The sequence below is a fragment of the Arvicanthis niloticus genome, chromosome 5, assembly GCF_011762505.2.
Source record: "Arvicanthis niloticus isolate mArvNil1 chromosome 5, mArvNil1.pat.X, whole genome shotgun sequence".
In the NCBI taxonomy this organism is placed as follows: domain Eukaryota; kingdom Metazoa; phylum Chordata; class Mammalia; order Rodentia; family Muridae; genus Arvicanthis; species Arvicanthis niloticus.
This window is the reverse complement of record NC_047662.1, coordinates 15,460,980-15,486,384: the sequence shown is the minus strand read 5'-3', so window position 1 is coordinate 15,486,384 and position 25,405 is coordinate 15,460,980. Positions and strand designations below refer to the sequence as shown.

Below are 25,405 nucleotides of genomic sequence, written 5' to 3'. Positions count from 1 at the left end.
AGTGAAGGGCAGTGACTCAGCAGACTACTTGGAATTGTGGAGTAGGAAAATCGAAGATAGACAGGGAATCTCAGGTGTGCGCTGTGAAGGGAGGGATGTAGTGGAGAGCCTTAGAGAGACACCAGCCCTCTAGCAGAGGAAGAGCTGCTCAGAGCTGAAGGGTTCTGTTTCTCTTACCTGTCGTGACAGATAGAAGAGCCTGCGCTGGTGGGCAGGAAGGTTCTGGTGCGGCGTCATAAGTGCTCTAGGAAAAGGGTTCTAATAAGGACCTAATCTTTGGATACACACTCATTTAAACCTTGATGACTCCCCAGACAGCAAAGCACTTGCAGTGTCAGACTCCTGAGTGTGGTTTTGACGTAACTCATAACTCACACTGACACATTCCAAACACAGGCATGGTGTTTTGGTTCTTGTATTCACTTGGCAGTAAGATAAGCCTGCCGGTGAATGGATCAACTCTGTTTACGTTTCTCTTGCTTTGTGGATACTTCTTGCTGGGGATTAATTCACTGAGGAAACTATTTAACCATCTCTCTGCTCTTTGCCTCTAATAAGATACATTTTATCTTTTCTTTGGGGCCTTTCTGCCTGGGTTGTGCCTTAGCTTCTGGTTTGATAAAGTGACTTTAAATGTATCCAGTCTTGAGGGAGAATTGGGCTCCAGATTCTCCCAGAAGAGGGTATTTCCTCCCTAAAGACGGGGATGAGGTTTGAAGCCTGTCGCCATCTAGTATTAGCTTCCCTGGAGGGGTCTTTATCTCAGGTAGGGAGTTGACTCTGGAGGGGGGATGTGTGGTTCTCACTGCGAGCCATTCATTCTCTCCAAGCCCCTGTGTTCTGTGTCCTGTTGGGTCTTCAGAATGGATCACTTTCATCTGCTTCTGCTACCAGTAGTATGAGTACTTGGTTGTCACAATTCAGGTGTCTTAAGTCAGTAACAGAGCAAATTGGACCAGGAGAGTGCTGGTGTGCGCACACGCCCATGTGTGCTTTTTCTAATGCAGTAGTGTTCTGCTGCTGAGCCACATTCTCACTTACATTTCCTCATTTGGGTTTCGTCTGAGGGGTGCTGGGGATGGAACCCAGAGCCTCCCTCACATGAGCTGCACAAGGAAGGGTTCTGCTACTGAGCCACATCTCCAGCTCCCTTCTGAGTTTATTTCTGAGACGGGGTTTCAGTGCATAGACCTGACTGTTGTAGAACTTGATGTGTAGACCAGGCTGTCTTCTTGCCTCAGTTTCCTGATGCTGGGGTAACAGTGGGTGCTGGGCTCCAGCCCCTTTTAAGAAAGTCTAAATGAGTTTGAACATGGTTTTTCTTCATTAGCCTCTGCTTCTTATTTAACCTGATTTCTTCAACAGGATATTTCAGTTTTACTCCCTTAAGCTTTTTGTTGTTTGTTTTTGTGGTGCTGGGGTTGAAGGTCCTGTGTCCCTGCACCATTCCAGCCCCATGTTGAATATAAAGATGAATAGCCGCTTCCTTCATTTCCTACCAGGTAGGGTGCTGAAAGGTGGGATGGTGGCCACTGACTGTGGGTGACATTGTCTTTCTACAGTGAGTCAGAAATCCTGCACCACGAAAAACAGTACGAGCCATTCTACTCATCCTTTGTCGCACTGTCCACGCACTACATCACCACGGTCTGCAGCCTCAGTGAGTGCACCTGCTCTGATACCCTGGGGCTGGGAATGGGTTGGCTGGGGCTAGGGAGTTTCTCCTTGAAAAATTTGTTAAGGAAATTGTGTTTCAGTAACTCCCAGGGTGTTCACCTGTGAATGGAGGCAGCTGTTGGCGGTGTGTGTGTGTATGCCTGTATGTGTCTTTGTGTCTGTCTGTCTTCCGCCTTTTTTCTGCCCCAGGAGGGCAGTGTAGAGCCCTCCTTACATGGGCCAGCCACAGGGACTTGAAAAGCTGCTGGCTTTGTCACCTGCCTCATAACTGTGGAGTTAGCCTATTTTAAATCAAAAGCAGTTTATTACGTTTTAAATATTTTCTTGCCATTTCCATTTTAATTTATGTGATTCTATGCTTGCTTGCCCTTTTTGTTATTTTCAGAGATTTATTTTCATTTTTAGGTGTGTGTGTGTCAGTGTCAGTGCACACGAGTGCAGTTGTTCTTGAAGGTCAGAGGGTATTGGATCCCCTGAAGCTAGAGTTACAGGGGTTGTGAACTGCCTGTTTTGACTGTTGGGAATTGAGTTTGGGTCCTCTGCAAGAGCAGTGCACAGTTAACTGCTAAGCCCTCTCTCCAGCCTCTTTTTATATATGATATTTTTTATTCTTTGAAAACTTCATGCATATATTTAGAGAGTGTGTATGTATACATACATATATATGTGTATTACCTGAGCCTGTTGTCCCCGTATCCCCCAACACACACCCTCCTGACTTCATGTTCTGTTTTATTTTTAATAGCCCACCGAGTCAGCCTGTGCTGCCTTGATACACACAGGTGTGGGTCCTTCACTGGGGCATGGGCTGCCTGCCAGAGACCACATCAAAGAAAAATGACCCTCCCTCACCATCTATAAGTTATCAGTAATTCTTGAGCAATGATTGAGGCCTCCTGAGCCCCCGCATGCATACATTTGTTCATTCATTCATTCACTGACTGACATTGTTGGCCCAGGCTGGTTTTGAGCTCACTAAGTAGTCCAAGCCGGCCTGGACTTACCTGGTGTCAAAGCATTTGTACCTGTGGCTGATTGATTCACTGCGGGTGAACCTGGTAGGCAGTAACATAGGCTGGCACCCACTAAGGAGGTTTCTGCTGCTTACTGGTTTTAGCTTGCATGTGAATCTCTTGTCTTCTTTGGTGTAAAGAGATTTTGACGTTTGCTCCCCATTTGCTGATTTTTTTCCACCCTTAATTAACCAAATCCTATTTTACATTATTTCAGAATCTTCACTTTTTTCAGTTCTGATGAACTCTAATTGCTCTTAATAATTTGCTAAGCAGGTAAATTGAAAACAGTCTGTAAAGTTGCTTCTGAATAACCTTCCAGTCTAGGGTTGTTATGAGCGCTGGCCAGCTTCTGGAAGCAACTGCGGGTCTTGCATAATGTCACTTAGTGCCTGTGACAAGGAGAGGTCATTCTCTAGTGGCCAACAATATGAACTTATGAGGCAAACCTCCAGGACTTAACTGTCATTGTTTAACTCTAGGTAGTTTAGCTTGTGTGTGCTTCAGTTTGCTCTTCTGTCACAAAGATGAAAAGGAGGAAGGGTGCGGTGCACCACTGAGGACCATGAGTGGATGGATCAGGAGTTCAGGATCCCTAGGCTACATAGGGAGCTTGTGGCCAGCCTGAAGGATAGATATATTGAGTCTCTGTCTCAAAAACAAAAGGAGAAGGGCTGGAGAGGGCGTGGTACGTAGGAGCACTTGCTGCTCAGAGGACCTGGGTTTGTTTGCCAGCAGCCATTTGTTGTCTCACAACCATGCCTAACTTCAGTTCTAGGGGATTTGATACCCTCTTCTGACCTCTGGCACTAGGCATCTACATGGTATTATGTGTGTGTGTTTGTGTGTATACATATATGTACAGGCAGAACACTTAGAAACACAAAATAAATAACCTAAAATATGGTGGGAGAGGATGATAATCTCTTACAGAGTGACTGAGGACTAGATGAGCAGATGCATTTGAAGTGCAGGAGGTGCAGTGTGCTTCCTGGTAAAGTTATGTTAATTTCTAGTAAGCACTAGATCAGCGGATGTTTGAGCATTTGGCCCTTGCCATCCAACGGGTGATAGCTGCTCTGACAGTGCTGAACCTGCAGAGCTAAGTGCTTGCTCTGTTGCTGTGTTGAGTGTGAGGCTGAGCTGTTTGCCGTTAAGTGACTGTTCTTGCTTCCCAGTTCCCCGGAACCAGCTTCAGTCGGTGGCAGCTGCCTGTAAAGTCCTCATTGAGTTTTCCCTCCTGCGTCTGGAGAACCCGGACGAGGCATGTGCTGTGTCCCAGGTGAGGGCAGAATCTCTCGTTTTGGACCCTTATTTTAAAAATAGTTGGAAGTATGGGAACTGATGGATGGGTGGTATCAGGCAGAAGTGAATAAACCTTTTCTGAGGCTGGCAGATAGTAATTATTTGTGGGCCATACCTTGTCTGTTGCAGCTTGCCAGCAGAGGTCTTTATATTATAAACCCGGGGTTGCAGGGGTGGGTGGAACGGGCAAGTGAGTGAATACAAACTATTGAACTTCATTTACATGAACCAGCAACATGTATAGTTTGCCAGCTGTAGACAGGCTGGAATCTTTCCCAAGGATTGAGAGTTTACGAATGTTTAAGCAGGTAGCAGAGAGAAAGATAAGTGATTGATAGGGTGGCAGGCTTGAAGGAAAAGGAACCTGGCTTTACCACTCTTCCTGGTTGTTGCCATACAGGCATGGAGGCATCAAGCTACCGTGTTGCGTATTATTGAGACTCATGAGGAATCCGTTTGTTTTAAGGCCTTGTGTTTTTATAAAAGTTAACCACAGCCTCATGTTGAAAACAAAACAAAAAAAAAATTGATACATCATGAAAATAAGACTGATTTGCAAACGGGTTAGATCTTAATGATCATCAGTTTGGGATCTTTGCTTTGGTGCTTTTCACTGAAAAAAATTTTTTTTTTTTTTTTTTTTTTTTTGAGACAGGGTTTCTCTGTGTAGCCCTGGCTGTCCTGGAACTCACTCTGTAGACCAGGCTGGCCTCGAACTCAGAAATCCGCCTGCCTCTGCCTCCCAAGTGCTGGGATTAAAGGCGTGCGCCACCAACGCCCGGCTTTCACTGAAATTTTATTCTCCCTACCTCCACCCTCTTCTGGAGGTCCCAGGGATTGAACCCTGAGCCAAGGTGCCTGCTAGCCAGCTGTTCCAGCCCCATGCCACACTCCCAGCCCTTCGCATGCCAGTTACTTGTAGGAACCCAAATCTGACCCCATACTAGAGCCCCCAAAGTATAGAATTTTCTAAAAAAACATACATGATTATGCTTTATTTTCAGAAACACTTGATTCTGCTGATAAAAGGCCTGTGCACTGGCTGTAGCCGACTGGACAGAACAGAGATTATCACCTTTACAGCAATGATGAAATCCGCCAAGCTTCCACAGACAGTGAAGACACTTTCAGATGGTGTGTGCCCCGCATACCTGGTTCCGTGACCACCCCTGTGGCCACTGCTGCCATCTGGTGTGCTCTCCTCATCCTCCCCCTTTTCTGTTTCTGAATTTATAGTGGAAGACCAGAAAGAGCTGGTCTCACCAGTAAGCCCCGAGCTAAGGCAGAAGGAGGTACAGATGAACTTTTTGAACCAGCTGACCTCAGTTTTTAACCCTAGAACCGTACCATCCCCTCCCGTTAGTCCACAGGCTCTGGTGAGTTCTTCTGCCCAAATAGCCTCATCCTCAGGGGTTACGATGATAGAACTGGAAAGATTGTGTTTTATGTTTTATTTAAAAGCTATGGGGCGGGGGATGGGGAGAGGGGATAGCATCTGAAATGTAAATAAATAAAATATCGAATAAAAAAATTAAGTTTTGTGAAGAGAAGACAAAAAAAAGATACAGCATAGCATTTTGGTCAGGAGCAGACTATACACATGATAGTGGATCTATAAAACCTTGTTGTCAAAAAAAAAAAAAAAACCATCAAATAAGTTAAAAAAACAAAACAAAACCTTGTTGTCTAGTGACCTGTGGACATCTTGGTTTGCATGAGTTTACCCAGATACTTACACAATGACAGATTCATTCAATGAGACATTTCTTAGAATGTATCCCAGTTAAATGACATTTCTGTGCATGGCTGTGGTGGTAATAAATCATACAAAGTGAAGCAGATGTATACCCCTCTTCCTTTGATGCTCTGCACCATGGCATGCTGCTTGCTCTTTTGTACTTGCTCAGGACAGATGCACAGGAGCACGTGTCACTCTCCTCACAAGGAGCCACTCTGTGTTTGATGGAAAATAGACAGTTTCTGAGCCATGTCTTGCTCTACTTTTCTTGTCATTTTGTCTGGATCAGTAGAGAGTTTCCCACATGTAGCTGAATGTCGGAGCATATCCAAGGAGCTGCCTTCTTGTTGCACCTAGCGTGTGCCCAGCAGCAGGCAAGTGGTCACGATAGTGCCTGTGTTCCTCTTCAGGTGGAAGGAGAAAATGATGAGCAGTCCTCCACAGATCAGGCCTCTGCTGTCAAGACCAAGAATGTGTTCATAGCTCAGAATGTGGCTAGCCTTCAAGAGCTTGGTAAGAGTCTGTCTGCTGTTAGAAAGCTGGTCTATCTTCTTAGGAACTGTCTTGCCTGTGCTTCTTCCATGTGGAGGAGTACCAGGCTTCTGACAATGGCCTGTTAGAGAGTGTGCCTCTTTGTTAATCCAGGGGGCTCCGAGAAGCTACTCCGAGTATGCCTGAACCTGCCCTACTTCCTGCGCTACATCAATCGGTTTCAGGATGCTGTGGTGGCCAATTCCTTCTTCATCATGCCTGCCACAGTAGCTGATGCCACCGCTGTTCGAAATGGGTAAGGTGCTTTTTGACCCCGTAATTATATTCTAATCAAAAGGGGAGTAAGTGGCTCGTCTTTACCTATGCTGGTTGTCTTAAGAGGCCACAGAAGGGAATGTTTCTAGGGGCCCTCGCTGATGTCCTGTTGTGTTCCAGTTTTCACTCACTGGTGATTGATGTAACCATGGCCTTGGATACCCTTTCTCTGCCTGTGCTGGAACCCCTCAATCCTTCTCGTTTGCAAGATGTTACAGTTCTCAGCCTCAGCTGTCTCTATGCAGGTGAGAAGTTATCATGTCCGTTTTACTGTTTTTTCAGTCCAACATGGATTTGATTTGAGGCAGCCACGAGAATCCTGAGAACTCTATTCTCTTTCCTTGGCTCTCTTACTTCTAATATCATCTAATATCACATGTAGGCCGAGGAAAGTCATTACAGGAATCTAAGTGATCTGCTGTTTAACTGCTGGCCTTGACTCTTGTTTGTGTGTGTGTGTGTGAACATTTGTATATGGGTGTGTGCGCATGTACGTCGTCTTGCATGGGTGCATGTGTATGTACATGTGTATGTATGTGTGTGTCTGCACATACGTGTGGGTACATGTGGAGACCAGAGGTAAACTTTGGGTGTTGTTCTTCAGGAGCAACAGCTCTTCTTTCTGTCCTGAGACAGTCTCTTGCTGTCTAGAAACTCACCAAGTAGGCTGGCCAGCAAGCCCAGGGGTCTGTATCACCCCTTCAGTGATACGAGATTACAAACATGCCCCACTTATGCCTGACTTTCTAAAATGGGTTCTAGGGCTAGCAAGCACTTTACTGACAACCATCTCTGCCAAAACTTGTCCTGTGTGCATGTTTGATTATATAGTGTTTGAAGTTATTGTACTATATGAAAAGCCTGAGGCTGTTCGTCTGTCGAGATGAGCAGCATGTCGTCCCTGTTCACAATGAGTGATGGAGACTAGAGAGCCAAGGAGAATAACATAAGACAGTGCAAGAGGGGCGCTGGGAGATTCAGAGACTATTTTGGGTGTAGATCAAGGAGAGGTTGAGTCTTGCTGTGAGATTAGATTTGAGAGTAGCTTCATGGGCAGGTGATGTCTGAAGAGTCCTGAAGAGCATTAATCATGTTTCCATGAAGTCCCTTTCCTACTGTTACTCAGGTTGTGATGGAAGGGACCTGACAGCTGGGGGCTGTGTGTTTTCGTTCCTGTGTGCTTGTCTTTGTGAGCACATGTAGAGGCCAATCAGTGATGGGTACTTTCCTTTATTGCTATCTACCTTTCTAAAAAAAGATTTGTTTATTTTATGTTTATGATTATTTTGCCTGCATATATATACACATATTTATATGTGCATATATATTTTATGTATGTGTATGTATATATATTATAGATAAGTATACATATGCACTGTGTGCATGCCTGATGCCATGTATCTCCTGGAACTGGAGTCACAGGCGATTATGAGTGACATGAAGGTGCTGGGAATTGAACCTGAGTCCTCTGGAGGAGCAGCTGATGTGCTTAACCACTGAGCTATTTTTCTAGCACCCCACCTTTTTTAAAAATTAGATTTCTTAAAAAAATAGTTTTTTTTTTTTTTTTTTTGGAGACAGGGTTTCTTTATTCGCCCTGGTTGTCCTGGAACTCACTCTGTAGACCAGGCTGGCCTCGAACTCAGAAATCCGCCTGCCTCTGCCTCCCAAGTGCTGGGATTAAAGGCGTGCGCCACCATGGCCCGGAATAGATTTCTTTATTTAGTGTACATTTGTATGTATTTCTCCCAAGTGCTAAAGACAATGGTGTGCACTTCCATACCTGGCCTTAGAGGTTCTTTTAAAGGAATTTGAAATGAGTGGGTACCACATGGCTTCCGTGTGCATCATTTTCTGTTTATGATTCCCTACTGATAAATGATCCATTTGTTACTACTAATGGAGTACTACTGACACATGTGAACTAGTTTGTAGGGGTATGTGTGTGTGTATGTGTGCGTGTGCGCCGCGCGCGCGTGTGTGTATGTGTGTGTGCATGCGCACATGGCGCGCGCATGGATGTACTCACTTGAGATTTCATGTGTGTAGGCTTGAGGTTATAATCAAGTGTGCCTTCCACTATCTTTTTGCTTATTTTTGAGACAGGCTCTCCCAGTGAACTCACGGCTCCTTGTTTTGCACAAGCTAGCTGGCTTGTGAGCTTTCAGGGTCTGCCTGACCCTGTTCTCCCCTGCTCTGGGCTTGCAGACCTGCACTGCTATGCCAGGCTTTCCATGTGTGTTGGGGATCTTTATTCCGGTCCTCATGCTTGCACAGGCAGTGTTCCCCTACCCACACTTCATAGGCCTCCTTTGTAGGCCGCCTTTGTGTGTTGTGGCTCAGAGTTTTCACAGTGTATGACGTCATGTGTTTACTGTTACCATAGCAAACAAAATAGTCTCTGCCCCTGATCTCCTCTGCTGCTGCTTTTATCTCATTTCCCTCCAACCCTTTACAACCACCGCACTTAATGTCCAGGGTGCTTTGTCATCAGCATGGTAGACGTAGCCTTTCCACACTGGCTGCTTCTACTAGCAATGGTCATTTACGTTTCCTCTGTGGCTTTTCTCTCTTCGTGTCTCATTTAGGGTGTGTGTGTGTGTGTGTGTGTGTGATGTTGGGGATTAAACTTATAGCCTCACTTATGCCAGGCCTGTGTGTTATATTCCTGCGTTTGTGTATAGAGCCTTTTTGTTATTTGGAGAAGTGGTAGTCCAGTGGCCCGTGCTGGCCAGGTGTGACTTGAACTTGTGCGATTCTTGCTTCAGACTCCTGAATATTGTGGATGTAAATGTGCCATGCCATGCCTGACTTTGTCTATCATCCTAAAGAACAACTTGCTTGCTTCCAGTTGTTGGCAGTTATCACATGTTCATGTGCAGTTTCCTGTATGCTGTGGGTCTATTCTCCTTTGGGGGAGTACCTGGAGTGTAGCTGCTGGCTTATATGGCACGTGCGTTTACACATGCCTTTTGGAGTTCTTGAAGGAATCAAGTTACGCAGTTGTTTGTGGCTAGGGTGTTAGCATCTTTCTGTCTTGGGTTTGAGATTCTCAAGATTGGACTCTGTGCCTGTTCTTTTCCAGGTGTGAGTGTAGCCACCTGCATGGCCATTCTTCATGTGGGTAGTGCCCAGCAAGTGCGGACAGGGTCCACAAGCTCCAAAGAAGACGACTATGAAAGTGATGCAGCCACAATTGTTCAGAAATGTGTAAGTCAAGTGTCTGGTGATATGGCAGCCTATGACTGTTAAAATGTGGGAGTGTGGCAAGTTCCACTTTTTTTCTTAATGTAGTTCCCATACACCCAGCCCTGCATCAACCAGCTTTTCATGACAACTAATTCATTCTATATACTTAGGCAAAACACTATTTGCTATAGCCTGTCTAAAAGTAGCCCTCAATGGTTTATGGAGTAAAAGTTAAATGTGTGTAGGGTGTCTGCAGTCTCCACGCCTCTTCCCTGGATAGTGTTTCTAAGAGGGATTCAGCCAAGGTGTTTGCCATATTTGTTTGCATACATGCTCCCTCTTCGTGTTATATGGAAAACACAGTAAGTTTGTGGCAGCCATAAACCATGAAGGATTAACATTTACTCTAAACCATTGAGGGCTTGTTGGATGCTGGTGTACTTTCAGGCAGGACATAGCAAATATCGTTTTGCAGTAAGCGCATTGAAAGAATTAGTTTTCATGGAAAGCCAGTTGATGTAGGGCTGGGTATATGGGAACTCCTAAGAAGATGTCATGTGCCAAGGGAGGTATAGGCAATGCTTCATGAGGTCAGGAACTGGTGGCAGTAGATCACCAAGTGACCTGTAGACAGTTACACTTCTTCTAGTGGAGCTGGCTCAGGTAGGGTTTAGATTTGTGATGAAGACCTGACCCACTCAGACTGTATGTCTGTCTGTTTCCCGGGCAGCTTGAGATCTACGACATGATTGGACAGGCCATCAGCAGCTCCCGCCGCGCTGGTGGTGAGGTAAGAGGCATCCGGGGTGCAGGTACCTTCTGTCTGGTATGGATTTCCCTGCTGATGTCTGGTTTTGTGCTTTCTCAACAGCACTTCCAGAACTTCCAGCTGTTGGGTGCCTGGTGTCTGCTCAATAGCCTCTTCCTCATACTGAATCTCAGTCCCACAGCCCTGGCTGACAAGGGGAAAGAGAAAGACCCGTTGGCTGCCCTTCGAGTCAGAGACATCCTTTCTCGTACAAAGGAGGGAGTAGGCTCTCCCAAACTGGGGCCTGGCAAAGGGTATGTGTCTGTCTGGAAGCTCTTGTTTCTGAATGCTGTGCTGTGTTTCCTGTTTCACAGGGGTGATGAGCTGCTCACCCCACATCAGAGCTTGGTTATAGGCTGCTCTAGATTGTTGAGTGGCCTATGCATAGTCAGCATGCTGTCCTGAGCATTTTTGTGTCAGAGGATTCCTCTTCCAGCCGTGTGAATTTAATAACAAAAGTAGTAATGGCTCTGGTCTCCTTGCTCCCTTTTCTTTCCCCAGCATCTGGATAGGTCATGGTTGGTTTTGATTCTATTTCCTCATTTGTGACAAGGAAAAAGAATGTCTGATGTGTGAGTTTAGAGTCTGCGGCAAGTTCAGATCAAAAGATGAGGTGTGCTTGCTAGGCAGTGGGTACCAGTGTGTCGCTTAAGCATTCGTGTAAGTCGAGTCATCACTGGAGCCGTACTCACTATTTTATGTACTTGGCTGCATTTTATTTGCTTAGTTTTCATTATTTTAGATTCACCTTATGTGTGAGTGTTTTGCCTGTGTACATAGATGTGTACCATGCACATGCCTAGTAACCACAGAAGTCAGAAGAGTGAGTGCATCAGATCCCATGGAATTGGAATTATGGATGGTTGAGTTTCCCTGTGTGGGTGCTGGGGATCAAAGCTGATCTTTTGCAAAAGCAACAAGTGCTTTCAACTGCTGAGCCATCTCTTTTTATTTGTATGGGTGTTTTGGCTATGTATGTATGTTTGTATGTGTGCATGCATGTGTACATTTGTATGTATGTATGTGTGTGTGCGTGCATGTGTACATTTGTATGTATGTATGTGTGTGTATGCATGTGTGTTTACATGTGTACATTTGTATGTATGTGTGCATGTATGTGTACATGTGTACATTTGTATGTATGTATGTGTGCATGCATGTGTGCATGTGTACATTTGTATGTATGTATGTATGTGTGTATTTTATATGCATTCCTGGAGGCCAGAAGAGGGCGTCAGATTCCCTGGATTGTAATTACTAAGCCACCTCTCACTTTCTCACCTTTCATTGCTCCTCTTCCTCTCCTTGTATTTGTTTTGTTTTGTGTTTTGAGAAGGGTTTTACTAGCCTAGCTGGCCTCACACTTAGTATGTCTCTGATGACCTTCCGCTCCTGGCCCTTCTGCTTACCTTCCCAAGTACCAGGTTTTCCGGGAGCCTGCCATCACACCCATTTTGACTTTTATTTTCTAAGGGAAGAAATAGCAGACAGCAAGTCCATTATGGATTGTCACAGGTATTGTGAAGAAAAGAGGCCAGAGCAAGCGGCTGCTAGGAGCCATGCTATGTTTGGTTAGGAATTGTTCAGGATGAGGTGGACGTAGAAGTATTTAGCATCATTGGGACTCAGTGTGCTATCAGACGTGTTGAGTGTGGAGCCAGGGAACTAGCTCAGCTAGGTGTGTTGTGCAGTCACGGGGACTTAAGCCCAGGTTTGAGAACCCAAGTGCCTATGTAAATCTAGCACTGGAGAGGTAGAAACTCTTCTCTGAGGAACAATAACCAGGTGTGACCTTTGACCTTTGACCTTTATGCACATTGTGTGTGTGTGTGTGTGTGTGTGTGTGTGTAAAAGCTGTCCTCAGAGGGAAGGTTCTGATCTGTAAAGGGGCCCAGGATGCCAGAATGGCAGGATAATGGCTATTTCTGAGGTTGTGATTCATTGCTAATGGTTTTAAGGTCTGTGCTTCTGTTATTCGTATAGGCATCAGGGATTTGGGGTACTCTCAGTGATACTGGCAAACCATGCTATCAAACTGCTGACGTCTCTCTTTCAAGACCTGCAGGTGGAGGCGCTTCACAAGGTGAGGAGGCTCTGGAGTCCTCTGGTTGGTTGGTGGTACTACTTGGGTTGTTAACTGGAGAGCATCATGAAGGCTCTTTCTTGCCAGAGTAATATGACTAATATGCTTTTATTTTGTTATCATCAGGGCTGGGAGGCAGATGGTCCCCCTGCAGTCCTGAGTATTATGGCCCAGAGCACCTCCACACAGAGGATTCAACGGCTGATTGACTCTGTCCCGCTGACAAACCTGCTCTTGACTTTACTTTCAACTTCATACAGAAAGGTGGGTGGGAGTCAAGCCATTCAGGAATTGGAGTAAGGCTGATAGACCATGATGTTTGTGAATGCAGACTGTGGTGGTGGTTTTGGAAAGGAATCCTCCCTTCTTCTCTTCCTGTCTCCCTTTATGGAGGTCTCTGTTTTCTAAGCTGGGCTTTTTTTTTTTTTGATGCAACAGCAAGAGGTATATTTCGGGGTCAGTCGACTGAGGCCGAGACTCGTAACCCATGCAGGGGCAGAGGAGTATTGACCCCGTCTGCTGGGAGTGGAGGGCTTATATCTGGGCTTGCGTTCTTGCACGTAGCTGATCCTCCTGCTTCAGTCTCTGGATTATAGGCACATGATGTCACTGTACCCAGTATGACAGAGTAGTTTGTGGAACTTTGGAAATGGTTATTGGTTACCAGTTTTAGCCGTCTGCTGACCCTGGTGGTTCGTTGTGCCACGTCTGAAGCAGAAGCACGGTGGACACTCCAGCTCCTGGCTCTGTCTCCGCCTAATGTGCTCCACACCCTTCTGTTTCCCTAGGCGTGTGTCCTGCAGCGGCAGAGGAAGGGCTCCATGAGCAGCGATGCCAGCGCCTCCACCGACTCCAACACGTACTACGAAGATGACTTCAGTAGCACAGAGGAGGACAGCAGCCAAGGTAGCCCAAGATAGCCCTTGTGCTTCTCTGCCCTTGCTTTTATATGTTCTCAAAATGATGTGCTGTTTAAGAACAGCGTGAGGAGCAGGGAGTGGTGGGAAAGTGCTTTCCTAGAATTCATGGAGCCCTGGTCTAGAACCCCTCTACCCCAGAAAGCAGATGTGGTAATACACACCTGTAATCCCAGCAGGAATTAGGCAGGAAGAAAGGCAGGTGCCCAAGGTCATTAGTGATGTACTGTACTCAATTGGAGTCCAGCCTGGGCGGAAGAGTAAGTTGAGTGTCAGAGGCAAAATGCTAATAGCTGCTTTCAGTCAAGCCCATGTAGCTTTTCATTTCTTTTCCTCCAGAACCTAATGTTCATGTTTGTTCCTTTGTTGATCTATGCTGGGACCTCTGTCCTCCCTGCACAGGTCAGAAGGCCGTGTAGCAGGGGTTTGGTTTAACCATGGATGTGTAGCTAAGGAGCACACAGGGAGGAGCTGAAGGAGTGCAGAGAGGATGGTCTCAGGGTTTTGGCTTTTATTTTCTTGCTCAAATTTGTGGAGCAGTGTGAGTCTTACCATCTTGGGTGTACAGCTGATGAGACTACAAAATAAATGTGTGGCCCCTTTTCAGGCAGGCAGATAGGAGGAAATGGTTTCTCTTGTGTTGTCGAACCCCTTAGGTTTAACTGCATTGTAACCCACGTATAATAAGATGGAAGCACTTATGTATCCATTTAGATGTCTTGACAGATTGACAGGGTCAGTTCCTGTCCTCACAGAAAACAGGTTCACACACATAAAAATTGGCTATTTTTGTGACATGCTCTTTCTCTTCAGATGATGACAGTGAGCCTATTTTAGGGCAATGGTTTGAGGAGACCATCTCTCCCAGTAAAGAAAAAGCTGCGCCTCCACCCCCTCCACCACCCCCTCCCCTGGAGAGCTCTCCTCGGGTTAAAAGCCCCAATAAACAGGCATCTGGTGAGAAAGGCAACATCTTGGCCAGTCGCAAAGATCCTGAGTTGGTAAGAGTGGATTTCTGAGGTTCCGTGGGAGGGAAATTAATTGAGTGGTTGAACTGAGAAGCAGACTTCATCTGAGCTAAAGCATCCATAAGTTGGATAACTGCAGTCCTTAGATCTGTCTGTGCAGGACTTTCAGTAGTAATCATGTCATTAAATAGCATGCTTCCAGTACTATCAGTTACTAGTACAGTCTCTAGGAATAAATAAGTAGAAGCTGATTTGAATCTTACTGGTTCTGGCCAGAATCTGAATATCTCCTTGATGAGGAGTGACTGGACTTGCCCTGAAGAGTATTTGGAAAGAGTGTTTTCAAAGCCTCTAGCAGAGGTTCTGAGCATCAGAAATGTTTACTTAATGATTCAACCAATATTTATTGATTATCTTCTGTATTTCAGCCCCTATTCTGATAGTTTATCAGAGTAATGAGAGTCAGGCACAATTCTTTAATGTAGCCTTATATAGCTTCATGTCAAGGTTATGGGCATAAAACATTTATATGTATTTTTTCTATTTCTTTAATATTTATTCATTTTATGTATGTGAGCATAGTGTCGCTCTCTTCAGACACACCAGAAGAGGGCATCAGATTCCATTATAGATGGTTGTGAGCCACCATGTGGTTGCTGGGAATTGAATTAGGACCTCTGGAAGAGAATGCAGTGCTCTTAACCACTGAGCCATCTCTAGCCCTTACATAATCATTTAATAATTAGTTTTTACAATAATGGCAAACTAACTTAATAATGAGTAGTGAGAATATCTGTATGTATAGTAATCTTTGTATAGTAATCAATGTATAGTGATTATTGATGTAGGGTCAGTCTCCATTATGTTACTGGTAACGTCTTGAGGGACAGGAATGAGATCAGCTCCAAGGTCCTGCGTCACACAGTGTTTTCTGAGGTCTACTGCATAGAGTGGGTCTGCCTGCCCCTCTGGGCGGCTGAGTTTCATTATGGACATTCTCACTAGAAGAATTAAGTGATAGCCTTCACTTTTGGCATGGAGATGTATGGGCTTCTGTAATTCTAGTTGAATTTAGGGTTGGTAGAAGCTTTATACCCCATGACACAGCTCTGAGTTTTTTCTGTTCCTTTTAGTTCTTAGGTCTGGCTTCTAACATCCTGAACTTTATCACATCTTCCATGCTCAACTCTCGGAACAACTTCATCCGGAACTATCTGAGCGTCTCTCTTTCAGAGCACCACATGGCCACCCTGGCCAGCATCATTAAGGAGGTGGACAAAGATGGACTCAAGGGTCAGTGGAAAGGCTGGGTGCTGCTGCAGGACACTTAGGGTTCCAGGTTCCCGAGTAACTGTGTCCCTCTGTCTGCAGGATCATCAGATGAGGACTTTGCTGCCGCCCTCTATCACTTCAACCACTCCCTGGTGACTTCGGACTTACAGTCCCCGAACCTGCAGGTTGGTGTGCACTGCTGCTGCCTAGGAGGGAGTGCTTCATGCTTTCCCTGGAGTGTGTGGCTCTCATCATTGAAGGGTGCTTTGTCCTTACTCTCTGCTGGGCAGAGCTGTGCTCGGGTGTTCTGTGTTGCCCCATGCAGAGGTTAGGATCTATGGAAGAGAAAGATGTCCTTTCCCCCAAGCCATGAAGAGTAAAGGAAGAAAACAGATGAACTCCCAGTGCTTCTCATAGTAGATCAGTAGGTGGTACTCACCAAAAGCTATTTATGAAATATGGTTGATAAATGTTCCCCTGTCCTTTGGGGAAGTACAAAGTAAAAAAGGCACTGTCAAGGAGCATTCAGATCACAACAGACATGTCCTCCTTTACAAACTGTCATCAAAACCGAGTCCAGGACCTTGAATGTGAGCATGCAGCTGCATGATTCTCCCCACCAAAGAAGGGAGAATCCTAAGTCCTCACTTCTTTTAGTTTCATATGTATCTATACTCTTCAAATTAAGCACAGGTTTGGCTTACAGTGAGCGGCCTTCTGTGCTTGCATGGTTTACTTTTTACTTGTATTAATTACACAGTGTCTGTGGCCAGGGTTTGTCTGTAGTGGGCATTTCTGGAGCCTTTATTTACCCTGCCCTCTGATACCCATTGTGCTTGTGCTGTACTGCTTGAGTCATCTCCACTTTTACTTAGGTACATTTGAATTGTGTCCAGGCTCATTGCATTCCAGTTGTTGCTATGGTCTTTCTTACTCATGTTACTTGTGTTGTGTGTGGAGGACACTGGTTCTCCTGGGGCTGTCACTTGGAGTAGAATTGCTAGGTCATATGGGGTGAGTTGGGTTTAGTTTGTCAGACTTAGAAATTTCTTCCTGATATGTATCTTCCAAAGCTGTGTGGGAAATCAAGCATTTGTACAGTGTTGGTACGATATCACCCACATTTGGAGTGGTATGGCCTTCCGTTTGTGTGGTGTTCAGTGGCACCTGCTCACTCTGTGTTTGTACTTACTTAGCCAGGAAGGAGACTCAGCTGGGAGCAAGGACAGCCCTGCCGAGAAAGACATGCTGGCTCTCATAGGCCACATTTCTCTACTTACCTTGCTTTACTGCTTGTCAGATACACAAGTCAGCCACCTCGCCCCCCCCCCCCCCCCCCCCCCCAGGATGGTATCTTTCTGAGTAACTGGCACATGCCTTTAATCCCTATGAGTTCAGGGCCAACACACTGACAAAACAAAACACCCAGTCCGCTCACTCCTGTGACATCTATTGACTTTCCTTCTGGAGGTACCAACTGTTCACTTTCCAGCCTTTTGGAAACCTGTGTGACTCCGCTGTCTCTGAGCTCTTGTCCGTTTTCAGTGCCTGTTGTAGGCTCTGTTTCAGCTGCAGGTGTGGTTAGGGTTCATCTTAGTTTTCTAATTCGTTGAACAACAGGATTTTTTTTTTTTTTTCAGATCTCTTCTAGATACACACTGCCCAGTCCTTTATTCATTATTTGAAAAAGGAGTGTAGGTAATGTACATAACCTTTTGACCTGTTCTGTGTCTCTTTTCTAATGGTCTGCTGTGTCCTTTCTTTCAGAATACACTGCTACAGCAGCTGGGAGTTGCTCCTTTCTCCGAAGGCCCTTGGCCCCTGTACATTCACCCCCAAGGCCTCTCTGTGCTTTCCCGCCTCCTGCTTATCTGGCAGCATAAAGCTGGAGCGCAAGGTGACCCTGATGTCCCTGAGTGCCTGAAGGTGTGGGACAGGTAAGGTCCTGGCACAAGGTCTGTAGGTGATCCAGTACCAGTTGCAGGGGTCTGATTGGTTGGTTGGCAGTCTGGCTGTGATAAGCTGCTTTGTGTGTTTAGGAGAGGTGGAGAGGTGATGGAGTTTGGCAGATGGGCTGTTAAACAGCGTGGTCTGGGAAGAGATGCCCTCTGTAGTCAGATTTAGCGACCACTGTCGTTTAGAGCCTAGATTCCAAAGATGACCAGTAGTCTCCTGAAAGAGAAAGGCTCAGCTGCCCTTGGGTAGTGCTTCCTACATGAGCCCATGTAGAGTGGCTTGCTGTCATTTTTGGATACGTTTTAAAGAACTTGTTTCCTTGGGGGAAGCTAAGCCTAATCACCTAAATCCCCCCTTAGATGGACTTTATTTATTTATTTATTTTTGCCGGTTTTGTTTACATGGTTAGGCTTCAAAGCATTTTGTTTTCCTAAAAGGCTTTGCTCTTCTATCCCTCAGCCCAGGATCAAATAGCTGTAATGTTGGATTTTCGAGATCATAGTCCTCTTTGAATGCCAGAGGGCCAATGTGTTGCAAGAAGGCTCTGGGAGCTAGAGATGGAGGAAGGGAGGGCTTCCTTATTAAAGCACAAATCTCTTTCTTAAAAGCCAAAGGACATGCAGACAGTTGGTTGTATTGACTCCTTTCTGTATAAAGCCTTCTGACAAGGTCTAGAATATTATAGCATCTCCTTTCCCTTTCTTCCTGGGTGTGTTGTGTGTGTGCGCGCCCGTGTGCGTGTGCATGCGCGCGCGCGCATCTGAGTGTGCCCACATGTGCCCACGTGTGTTGCTGATCACTTGTGTTACACCATTGTAGAGGTCAAAGGACAACTTGTGGAGTTGGTTCTTTCTTATCATGTGAGACCTGATGTTGGAACAGGGAGTGGCAGCCTTGGTGGCAAGCCTCTTAACCCCACTGAACCATCTTGCTGGCCCACATCTGACTTTTTGGCTTCTCTGTACCAGTTTTGTTCTTTAACTTGTTATCTTTGCAGCACTGGGTGTTGAGGTCTTAGGGACTTTTCTGGTGTTTCTCTACCAGATATGCTCTCTTTTCTCTGCTCCAGGTTTTTGACTACAATGAAGCAGAATGCTCTGCAGGGGGTGGTGCCCAGTGAGACAGAAGACCTGAACGTCGAGCACCTGCAGCTGTTGCTGCTCATCTTCCACAGCTTCTCTGAGAAGGGCCGCCGGGCCATCTTGACCATGCTGGTGCAGAGCATCCAGGAGCTTAGTGTTAACATGGAGGTGCAGATGCGCTCTGCACCGCTGATCCTGGCCCGCCTCCTCTTAATCTTCGACTACCTACTTCATCAGTACTCCAAAGCCCCTGTGTATCTGTTTGAGCAGGTGAAGATCCACACCCTCCCCTTGCTCTCCTGCTGAGAGCTCCATTTTTTGCAGGCAATCAGGTTTTATCTGTGGCTGTGAAGACTTTTATGGATAGGGCTATCTAAGCCTTTGGGGTCAGCCTTTCTGTTTGGCCTGAAGTGCTGACTGGGAACTACTCAGAGGCTGCTGATTGGTGGCTGAGCCTGTGTTCTCCTATTTACTTATGCATGGTCTTTCTCCTCCACCCTGCATTTCCAGTAGTGATGGTGCCCTCAGTCTTACCCCACCCCCAGCCTCAGTATTAGTGCCTGAGAAAGGGTCCTGCAGTAAATGCTTTGTTGTAGCCTTCTGTGAATACACACGAGGATGAGAGGGTGGTTAAGAGGCCCTGTGCTCAGCAGTTCTTAAACTAGCTCATGGAACATCATCCCCCTGATGCGCTACCAAAAATCTGCTTTCCGAAAGAAATTACAGAAAAGTCTTCAAAATTTCATCTTTATTTCATGCTGCACGTTTTGCTATTGCTAGATGTGTTATTATCCCTGGTGTGAAAAGCATATTAGTGACTGTATATCCTTAACTCAATGTCTGTGTTTCAAAGGTGCAGCACAACCTGCTAAGCCCTCCTTTTGGGTGGGCAAGTGGATCCCAAGACAGCAGCAGCCGCCGAGCCAACACTCCTCTGTATCATGGGTTCAAGGAAGTAGAAGAAAACTGGTCCAAACATTTTTCATCAGGTCAGAAAGAAGATTGTCAGGAAGAGGGTGATGATGTGCTTTGTTGGTAGAGGGTTGTTGGTGATGATATCTTTGTTGGTGGAGGGTTGGTGACTCTAGGAGGCACGTTAGCCCCTATAGGTGGGACATCACCTGCTGGTTTGGAAAAGTTTTAGACATTGACCTTCACATGCCTCACACTTGTTTAATAAGGTCATCATTTTCCAGATTCGGCCCCACACCCCAGGTTCTACTGCGTCCTGTCTGCAGAGGCCTCTGAGGAGGATTTGAGCCGGCTGGATTCTGAGGTACTAGGAATTTTCTTTTTACTTTCTGTCTGTTTTCTTTCTTCTCTTCTTCCCCTTTTTCCCTCTTAAGAGGTAGGATCTTTCATATGCTATTAAGGTAGCAATGGCTGAGGGAGGTCAGCAATCACCCTGCCTCAGCTTCCTGAGAAGGTGTGCCCTGCCCTGCCCTGCCCTGCCCTGCCCTGCCCTGCCCAAGATATGAAAGCCATTTTTATACGTAAGTCAGACACTCTTCATTCTCTACACGTGGGGCAGGCGTTCTCCTCTCCTCTCCACACATGTAGGGCAGATATCCCACAGATGCTAAGTTGGGAATGGGTAACAACTTTCTGTTACGAGGAAATTTGGCCTGTGCTAGCATTTGAGTGTCTAAAAGGAAAACATCAGAAACTTAAGAAGTCATTTAATAAAAATGGTTGCCTTCCTCTGTCATTCTAAAGCCTACAGCTGTATGCTTGTATTAATACACAGGGCTAAAGTAAGTGTGAAGCCCACAACAGCCAGTCTGCTGCAAGAAGGGACCAATTAAGGATGAGATGGGATGTTTTTATGGTCAGGAGGCTAAGTTTTCATGCAGGGCCAGGAGGAGTAAATGTTGCAATATGAAGAAAATAATTGTCTTTTTAAAACTTTTCTGAGATAGGGTCTCACTGTGCAGTCAACTAGCCTAGAACTCAGAGATCCCCTTGTCTCTACCCCCCACCCCTACCCCTGAGTGCTGGGGTCAGAGGTGTGTATCACCACACCAGACTTGTATTGGTTTTGCTCTCTCTTGGTATTAGGCATGTGAAGTTCTCTTCTCCAAGCTTGTTAAATACGATGAACTTTATTCCTCACTGACTACCCTACTCGCTGCGGGATCTCAGCTCGATACAGTCAGAAGGAAGGAAAATAAGAACGTCACAGCCCTGGTAAGATGGTGGACACTGGGAGGGGCTGGGTGTGCATGTGTAGTGACCCCTCATTCTATTAAAGTTCCCTCTGGGCCTGTGCTACGTATTCAGTGTTTGCTTGCAGAATTGACTGGTTCTATAGAATTTCTGTGTAGTTTGCATGGTTCTGTCAGCTATAATTTTATATTTTGGTTGAAGCTGAGGGAAATGTGACTCTGAGGGTTAATAGCTGCCCTAGTGTCACTGCCTGATCATTGTGTCACGGCAGAAGCCTTACACTTGAGCTTTTATGGTCCTGTGAGTATGTGTGGATTTCTCGACTTCTCAGAACAGTTCTCAACAGTTCAGGCTGTTTGCTAACAGGCTGGCTGATTGTGGTCCTGCCCAGCTTATGTCCTCTCTTGGTTAGATGGTAAAGTACTGGGGAGCCAGAGCTGTCTAAAAGTATCCTTGCAGCTTCTAAGTGTGCAGAGAGGAACAGTGTCCTAGCATGTCTGCCTGTCTGACTTAGTGCTTGTGTGCTAAGATGCTCTAGTGGGCCTATCAGGTCACAGTAGACACAGGCTCTGCTTGGAAGGCTGCCTTTGGAGCCCTTGTTACATTAGGTAGCATTGAGCGTGCCACATGCTCCCACTGCTCTCTTCCCCTCCTCAGGAGGCCTGTGCCCTGCAGTATTACTTCTTGATTCTCTGGAGGATCTTAGGAATTTTGCCACCTTCAAAGACATACATGAACCAGCTGGCCATGAACTCACCTGAGATGAGTGAATGTGACATCTTACACACTCTGCGATGGTCGTCCCGCCTCCGGATCAGTTCCTATGTCAGCTGGATTAAGGTGCCAAAGGGGAGCTCAGCTTGCTGTGAGGGAGCGTCACAGGCCACTTGCTTTGTTCTCTGGGGACTTATGAGAAGTTAATGAAAGCTTTGGACTTTCCAGGTTGTGTTCCTAAACTCTCTTTCTTGCGATCCAAATAGGACCACCTTATCAAACAAGGCATGAAGCCTGAGCATGCAAGCTCTCTTGTAGAACTGGCCGCCAGCAAGTGTAGTTCAGTGAAATCCGATGTCGAGATTGTAGAGGAGTACTTTGCCCGACAGGTATGCCATTGTTCTGATTGTCATGGCAGAACTGGGCTCTGCCAGAGGCTTTCATCACAACTAATTACTCTCCTGGGTGTTTTTAAAGATCTCGTCATTCTGCTCTGTCGACTGCACTGCCGTTCTCCAACTGCATGAGATCCCTAGTCTGCAGTCCATCTACACCCTGGATGCGGCTGTCTCGAAGGTCCAGGTCTCTCTGGATGAGCACTTTTCTAAGATGGCTGCAGAGACTGATCCTCACAAATCATCTGAGATCACCAAGAACCTCCTTCCAGCTACGCTGCAGCTCATCGACACCTACGCCTCATTCACTAGGTGTGTGGAGAGCAGCTATCTCTGAAAGATCCCCAGGGCTGAGTGTATCCTTTCCTTGGGTGTGAGCTTTGCATTTTCCCTTTGATGCAGGATGTGAAACGGTGACAGAGGCATTTCAGTCAGCTCATGAGTCCCAGGATATTTAATTTTTATAATTTCATTAAGTACTTATACACATCCATCTCTAGGCTACAGAGAGGATAGCTGTTTTTCTGAATGTCTGTTCTTGGTGGGAATGAAGTCCTTGCAGGACTTCCATTTCATGGACCCAGATCTAGGACCAGTTGTTAACTTGTTTGAAACAGTCTTAGACTCTGGCTTCCTCTTGAGCTTGTGGCAGTCCCATAGCTTCAGCCTCCCAGATGTGGGTTTACAGAGAGACAAATATTCCTTACTGGGTTAGAGGCTATTTCAAGCTGTTCTCTTTCTTCCGCAAACCTTGCAAATGACACATTCTATAAGATCTGCTCAATAGTTGATATTTAAAAATTCAAAGTTCATTTTTAGTATATACAAATTGGAGATTATCCACAAATTAAGACTCCTGGTTTTCCCTAAATTGGACCTGGGAGATTCTGTCTTTAGTACTTGGGAGTAAAAAGAAGTAACGTCAGGCCTAGTGGCCTGCACTGGCAATCCTACCACTTGGGGCACACAAACAGGACTGACAGTTGACTTGGCTACATGAGACCTTGATTCTACACTTGTCTGTCCCCAAAGCTGGCCTCAACCCAACAGTCTGGTGCTGTGGGGAGTGGCTTTTCTTTGCAGCAGGTCCTGCCTGGCCATGTCACTGACCATCTGATCCCTGGGCTCTCATTGTTCAACTCCTGATCTGTGGTGCACTCACTGATAGGGACATGAATTGTTGTAACTTAAGGACTCTTGTCCTTTAATGTCCAATGCCTTGCAGATTGAGGGCTGTTGTCGGAGGCAATTATATTGAACAAACATGAGGCATAACTAGATAAAAATGCCCTACTGTGTGCCAGGCATCATTCTTGATGTTGGTGTGCTGTAGCAGCTATGACTAAGCGTGGGCTTGCCCTCTGCAGGACCTAGGCTTTGATCTGCCTCCTGGTATGGTGCTTCCCCAAACTGAACTGTTGTTGGGTTTTCTGTGGCTAATAAGTTGGGAAATGTTTTGTAAATTAACGCTGAACAGGCTTTGTTTTCTGTTGTTTGTTTTTACATACATCTATATATCTGTCTATCCATCCATTCATCCATCTATCTGGTTTTTCAAGAAATAGTTTCTCTGTGTAGCCCTGGCTGCCCTACAACTCACTCTGTAGACCAGGCTGGCCTTAAACTCAGAGATCTGCCTATCTGTTTCCTGAGTGTTGGGATTAAAGGCGTGTGCCACCGTCATCTGGCCTACTTTTTAAAATATAGTCTCTCTTTGTGTGTGTGTGTATGTGTGTGTCCTTTGCTGACCTTCCAAGAAGGGGAAGGAGGATAGGCATATTCAGGATCCTATAGAATTGTTGGTCATGGAATCATGTTTTGGGAGCTTTTCTGAGGGTGTGCTGTTTGGGAAATAGTTGCTCATGAAGGAACTGGTGCTGTCACTTGTCCTTCAATAGATTGGAAACAGAGATGCTGGCTCTTCAGCTTCTCTAAGGTTAGTTTCTCGTGAGCATGGTGGGACCTTATTCCTACAGCTTTTTCTTCCTCCTTTCCCTTCAGAGCCTATCTGCTTCAGAACCTTAATGAAGAGGGATCCACTGAGAAGCCCTCACAGGAGAAGCTGCATGGCTTTGCAGCTGTCTTGGCTATCGGCTCTAGTAGGTGCAAGGCAAACACACTGGGTAAGTGACCCAAGTGCTTTTGGGCGATGATGGTAGTAGGTCTTTACTCCCTGCCTACTAGCATTCTCGGGGCCACCTTGACCGTCAGGCATTTCCGTGGGCATATCTGTTTGGCTCTTGGAGTAACTCTGTGATTAGTTTCTCCAGTTTACTTACAGAGAAACTGAGGTTTAGGACAAGTTCATTAGCCATGACTCCTATGCAATCAGTGAGGCTGAAATCTAAACCAAGAGTGGCTAGTTCCTGAGGACAAGGCTGCCTACTGTTCCAGTGCTTGTTCTGTGTAGTTCTGTTCTGTTCTTTTTTTTTTTTTTTTTTTTTGAGACAGGGTTTCTCTGTGCAGCCCTGACTGTTCTGGAACTTACTCTGTAGACCAGGCTGGCCTCGAACTCAGAAATCCACCTGCCTCTGCCTCCCAAGTGCTGGGATTAAAGGCGTGCACCACCACTGCTTGGCTCTGTGTAGTTCTTTGACTTGCAGAATTTAGTAACAGTCTCTGTCCTTTCCCACGACTGATGTGGCAAAAAAAATAGGGTGGGGAGTCAGAGCTCCTGAGCAGGAGCAGCTCACCTCCAGTTCCCCATTACCCTCTCAGCCCTGTGTCTGCAACGCTGCATCTAATACCCTTAGCTCTGGAGTCTCACTGCTGCTTACCTGAGTGCAGCGCGTGGGGGGTCAGGGGCCACGCCCTCAGGATTTGTCTTCTGGGATTTTGGGGAGGGGTTCAAAGCAATATTTCCTCTGAGACTGGGGTGGAGGTGACGGGGTTGCTGATGATTGGAGCCTGATATGCTAAGATGCTTCCCTCCTTTGTTTTTGGTTGTCATCCTTACTTGTGAGATTAGAACATGACTGGTGGGAATGAGAGCCCTGCCCACCCCGGTGATTGTTGGCTGCTGGTTAATTAGCTGCGTCTTAGACATCATTCAGCTGCTGAAATATGTCATGCTGTCTTAGTAATGATTCTAACGTTTAGGCTGCTTTAAATACTCCAGCATTCCTTCTTGTGATGACTGCTCATCCTTACTGTCGCCTGCAGGTCCAACTCTGGTGCAGAATTTACCGTCATCGGTGCAGTCTGTCTGTGAGTCCTGGATTAACATCAATACCAATGAGTTTCCCAACATTGGCTCTTGGGTGAGTCCCTTCGGGATCCAGGGCTACTACTGAGCACTAAACCACTCTGTATGTC

At 46.0% G+C, this 25,405-nt stretch overlaps 1 protein-coding gene across 10 annotated transcripts in view; it reads left to right on the top strand.

Moving 5' to 3' along the window:
* The window catches only part of Ubr4 (ubiquitin protein ligase E3 component n-recognin 4), a 108,423-nt gene that overhangs the window by 6,000 nt on the left and 77,018 nt on the right, over nt 1-25,405 (top strand). For all 10 annotated transcript variants that reach the window (XM_076933871.1, XM_076933867.1, XM_076933869.1 and 7 more), the window contains exons 2-27: nt 1,563-1,660; nt 3,869-3,972; nt 5,000-5,129; nt 5,232-5,371; nt 6,144-6,246; nt 6,379-6,520; nt 6,661-6,785; nt 9,626-9,750; nt 10,460-10,519; nt 10,601-10,791; nt 12,521-12,620; nt 12,747-12,884; nt 13,409-13,526; nt 14,351-14,538; nt 15,639-15,798; nt 15,877-15,962; nt 17,545-17,714; nt 18,803-19,085; nt 19,669-19,804; nt 20,012-20,091; nt 20,874-21,002; nt 21,639-21,821; nt 21,962-22,084; nt 22,173-22,402; nt 24,092-24,213; nt 25,253-25,350. In XM_076933871.1, the coding sequence (XP_076789986.1) occupies nt 1,563-1,660; nt 3,869-3,972; nt 5,000-5,129; nt 5,232-5,371; nt 6,144-6,246; nt 6,379-6,520; nt 6,661-6,785; nt 9,626-9,750; nt 10,460-10,519; nt 10,601-10,791; nt 12,521-12,620; nt 12,747-12,884; nt 13,409-13,526; nt 14,351-14,538; nt 15,639-15,798; nt 15,877-15,962; nt 17,545-17,714; nt 18,803-19,085; nt 19,669-19,804; nt 20,012-20,091; nt 20,874-21,002; nt 21,639-21,821; nt 21,962-22,084; nt 22,173-22,402; nt 24,092-24,213; nt 25,253-25,350 (3,562 nt within the window). The remainder of the gene's footprint in view (nt 1-1,562; nt 1,661-3,868; nt 3,973-4,999; nt 5,130-5,231; nt 5,372-6,143; nt 6,247-6,378; nt 6,521-6,660; nt 6,786-9,625; nt 9,751-10,459; nt 10,520-10,600; nt 10,792-12,520; nt 12,621-12,746; nt 12,885-13,408; nt 13,527-14,350; nt 14,539-15,638; nt 15,799-15,876; nt 15,963-17,544; nt 17,715-18,802; nt 19,086-19,668; nt 19,805-20,011; nt 20,092-20,873; nt 21,003-21,638; nt 21,822-21,961; nt 22,085-22,172; nt 22,403-24,091; nt 24,214-25,252; nt 25,351-25,405) is intronic.